The sequence below is a fragment of the Pinus tabuliformis genome, chromosome 1_1 (assembly GCF_031772625.1).
Source record: "Pinus tabuliformis cultivar Carrire ecotype Pingquan chromosome 1_1, CPIR1, whole genome shotgun sequence".
Taxonomy (NCBI): Eukaryota; Viridiplantae; Streptophyta; class Pinopsida; order Pinales; family Pinaceae; genus Pinus; species Pinus tabuliformis.
The window spans coordinates 746,158,670-746,163,345 of record NC_142297.1 but is presented as its reverse complement, the minus strand read 5'-3'; the positions used below and the strand labels follow the sequence as shown (position 1 = coordinate 746,163,345).

Sequence of the window (4,676 nt, the reverse complement as noted above, 5' to 3'; positions counted from 1 at the left end):
TGACTGCCTGCATTAATGCCTTGTTTTGGTCTGCTGTAACTGTTCTTGGTATGTCTCGACATATATTATTAATAGCCTCCCTTATATCCCTTTGGGTTTCCGTGAGTACCCCCCGAAAATAATCCACTAAAGTCTTTTCAATATCAACCAGCTCCACCGCTCTTTCTCCCGCTGCATTCTTAATAGAAAAAATTCTATTCCGCTGCCAATGTTGGATCATGGCTTGATGAAAGAATTTAGTATTCCTTTCACCTGCTCTCAACCATCTTACCCTGGATTTCTGGCGCCATAAGATCTCCTCCTGTTTACGACGTTCCTCTAACTGGCTGATGAGACACCCTTCCTCTCTACTGGTAGCTTCATCTCTACCATCCAATATTATTTTTTGCTGTAAGATCTCCATGGCGCTTTCCAACCGCTGCTTAGCTTCATGAATATTCCCAAATTCCTTTCGATTCCATTCTTTGATTCGCTGTTTTAGTTCCTTAAGCTTCAGCTGTACTGTGTGCATACTTCCTTTGCCTCGGCTAGTGCATTGAGTCCACCAGGTTGCCATTTGTTGGACGAATTGGGGATCCCGCAACCAAAAAGATTCAAAACGAAAAGGCTTCCGCCCTTTTATCTTCTTTATATCTATCTCCAACCGAATGGGCCAGTGATCTGAGCCAATGGTAGGGAGAATAGAAGCTTCAATAAAGACATCCCGATTTAAAATTTGCTCTGATAATAAGAATCGATCGAGGCGCGAGGCAATTTGATGCTGTCCTCCACGCCGGTTATTCCAAGTGTGTACACCATTGGTTGTATGGATATCCACTAATCGTAACTCCCTGATCAAATCATTAAACTCCTCCATAAGTGCATCTTCTCTCCTAACCCCTCCTCTCTTCTCACCTAAGTGCCGAATGAGATTAAAATCCCCCCCTATCAACCAAGGAATATGCGGAAGAAGATTTCTCATAGTATGGAGGTCCTTCAAAAACCCCTGCCTATCTCGATGAATATGCGGCCCATAAACCCCCGTGAACAAAATCCGTTCCCCCATCCCGACTAACCGAAACACACCTGAAAGAAGACGAGGAAAAGAATACCAATGGTCAAAAATTACCTCCTCGGGGTTCCACAAAACGGCCAATCCCCCTGCTGTCGCTGTTGCATCTAGGGCCATAACCTCATATCCGAGTTTCATTTTCTTAACAATTTCTTCCAGCTGTTGACTTACCATTTTCGTTTCCTGAATGACCAAAATACTTGGCTTCTCTTTCTGTACACGTTCCTTCAGATATCGCTGCTTCCCTTGACTATTAAGTCCCCGTATATTCCAACTTAATACAATCATTTAAAATTTGCGAGGGGTTGGTAAAAATACCTCAGACAGAGGTATCACCTTTCCAGAGTTTACCAAAGTCTCGCCCACTGCTTGAATGGATTCATTCAAAGTGTGCCTCCCTTTCTTCCGCCCGGGCTTACCTTGACTATCCCCTTCCTGAGTGTCATGTACCAACCTCGAGTCTAAACATCCCGCCGTCTTCTCCTTGTACCGTTGAAAGGTGTCCTTATATAATTGTTTCTCATTCTCCGGAATGAACCTTTCATCCAGTTTTTTCCACTCAGTAAGCAACTTCTTTAGGATGAACTCTTCCTCAATACCCGCTACTTTTATAACGTCCTGCCCCTCCTGAGTTGGAGCTATATGCTTATCATCGCGGGCTTCTTCCTCGCCTTCCGGTGCCCGACTTGGGCTTCGACTTTTCCTCTTGCCATCCTTAATAATTTCCATCGGCGCAGTCACATTAATCTCCAGGTCCTGTACAATTAGGTTGGTGTCTTGACTCTGAGTATCTTCGGCAACCTGTGTTTGAAGAATAGTATACTGATTGTGACTTTCAGGTATTTGATTTCGAGCCTGGGTGTGGACTTTCAGATTCCCAGGAGGCGGCCGCCTTCTCCTCTGCACCTCTTGAAACCCCGAGACTTCCCCAACTCCCCCTTGACGTGCTTGAGCACCTTGAGGCTTGTCCTTTGTTGCCATGGGTGTCTGACTCTGTGGGTTGACATTCGCCGGCTAGTCAGTACTCTGTGGACAATCCCTGGCAAGGTGACCGTAAACATGACAACGGCGACAGCGGAATGGTATATGCTCATAATCAATAGGCTGCTGCCACATTTCATCCTGATACTCAAGCTCAATAAAGTCTGGTAATGGGGCTGATATGTCCATATACACACAAATCCTTGCATACGATGTATATTTACCCCTCTTAGTGGTCTCAGCCACCTTGACAAAGGAGCCAATGGAATTCCCAATCCCTTCTAAGATTTCTGGATCCCAAAATTCATCTGGTAACCCAAAGAGACGAACCCAGAGCGGGGCAGCCTTTATTTGCTCAGCCTCCGGATTATACCTATCCTCCCAATACCGTATAAACAATCCCGCATTATTCATGAAATAGGGACCCTCTTCAAACACCGCAGCCTTGTCCTGTAAATTGGCAAAAATAACTGTAAAGAACCCCTTAGCACCCAATTTGAGATCAATGTGGCCTCGCGGTTTCCATCGCTGTTGAATCCATCTCAGGAGATCCCGTTCAGAGGGCCAATACCCTATGAATTTACAAATCAACGCATGGTCGTGCATGTAACAGCGATAATCCTCCAACTTGTTATTCAGGATTACGTACCTGGGTTTTTTTTGAGCCCGTGGAAGACATTTATTGACCAGCCTTTCTTGCCACTGGTGCCCCATGACTGGCGTATCAGCATTCTCATCTAGAAGCAGACCTTTCCCTCAACTGGTGCTAGGTTGTCCCGCCAGAACATCCCGAAAGGAGCGGATTTCACCCCTCCCCTGCCGTGCAGCCATTGCTAAGCTCTAGCAGCAATAGATCCCAGCTGCAAATGTCGGTCCAGCAAGTTACCCAAAAAAAGCACAAGTTTACCCTTGTGCTGAATTACCGTGGAAGTCTTGTGCTATTTTGATGCAGAGCGATTGATATAATAATAAACAATCAAACTATTAATTAAACTTCTACCGATTATATTCTTTTAATTCTTTCTTGTGTGTTTTTGAAATGTGAGTGCCTTAATGTATTCTCTTATATAATGTTAGTGTAACAACATTTTTGATATTGCCTCCTTTATTTGGTCCAGGTGAGAATACCAACATATGGAAGTGATTCGAACTGGGAAGAGATAGATGAGATTGACATGCCAATCATACTACTCCACTAATTGCTAGAGGATGTTGCTCAATTCAGGATAATCCTGCACACAAACAAAAATGTTTTCAAATTTAATCTACATTCTTTTTCTCAAATATGCTCAGAAACGATGTTATATTTTCAAAAAATGGTGATCCAGATTGTGATATTATTGCATGAGATTGTTGATGTGAGTTGACTGTGAATGGAATCTTGAAATTACAAGATATCACATAACGTTGAAGACAAAAATGAGCGAAATAAGTGAATGTTGAACTGCAAGAAATAGATGATGCTCCAATATATGGCTATTGGGCTTCCCTCTTGGATCATGATGTGATATATGGAAGTATACTTACATGGAAATTGTACTTTATTTTTGAAAAATTGAAGACATTCGAGACAAAGTCTGAAAAATACCATGTTATTGGCAAAGGTTTCAAGTACAAAGAAGGACAAAATTTTCATGGCATCTTTGGTCGTCAATCTTGAACAACCGTATGATATTTTTATTTATCACACAACAAAGCTACATATGTGTATTATAGACATTAATATTGTATATATATTAAGAATCAACTAATTAAGAAGCTATCTAAGAACACGTTGAAGTAAGATTGTTGATCAATTGACTAAACTTTATCAACCATGTAAATTTGAATTGGGGATAGAGTCAAAGTTGACCGAGTCAAACAATGGTGGTTTTGGGAATGTGGTATAGGGTACCAATGTATTTATGTTAATGTGATTTCATGTAATCAATCCTTTAAAATGTTGGAAAGAATTCATTGTAATGTGACCAAGAGAAGTGAGAGGTGAAGCCTCACTTGGCCAAGGTTTTAGCCAAGGGCTATCTATATTCCCTTAGGCCGGGCTTTTCCCAAACAAAAAAATTGTTTACTATGTTTCATGTATTTTTTACTGGTTATTGTAATGTGACCAAGAGAAGTGAGCAATGAAGCCTCACATTGCCAGATTTTTATCCAAGGCATAACGAAATTCCCTTAGGCTAGGCTTTTCCCAAAAAAACATTGTTTAATATGTTTCATGTATTTGTTATTGGTTATTTTTATTGTTCCTCTCAATAAATATCCATATATAATTTATGTACATTGTGGTAATATTTCTACAAAATTCAATGTGTTCTCGTATGCCCTGCTCAAGGCATAGAATTTAACACCCCCTTGCATGTTTGTTTCCTTAACTATATATGGGACAATTGGAATTAATCTATAAACGTAGAAAATTGCTTATTGAAACATGATAATGTAGATTTCAATTTGACATGCATATATATAAATAGGCAGTTGAATGCAATAAATGTCATGAGTCAGTAAGTTCATTGGTTTCTCTTGGATGTTTTCAATAACTATTCCCCCTTCTACTTATACTACCACCTTGCCACCTGTGCTCAATTTATGGTTGACATATAGGTGGGAAGATGAATTCTATCTGGTGAATTGAAGTCGAACCGTT

General features: G+C 40.9%; 1 protein-coding gene across 1 annotated transcript; it reads right to left on the bottom strand.

Moving 5' to 3' along the window:
• Positions 1–2,065: 2,065 nt before the first annotated feature.
• Positions 2,066–2,746, bottom strand: LOC149216145 (uncharacterized). The gene has a single exon (XM_089389840.1). The coding sequence runs from the start codon at positions 2,744–2,746 to the stop codon at positions 2,066–2,068; it is 681 nt and encodes a 226-aa protein (XP_089245966.1).
• Between the last annotated feature and the right edge of the window lie 1,930 nt (positions 2,747–4,676).

Excerpts from the sequence above, each read along its gene's own strand:
- LOC149216145 (XM_089389840.1), bottom strand. The coding sequence starts at position 2,746 with ATGGGGCACCAGTGGCAAGAAAGGCTGGTCAATAAATGTCTTCCACGG.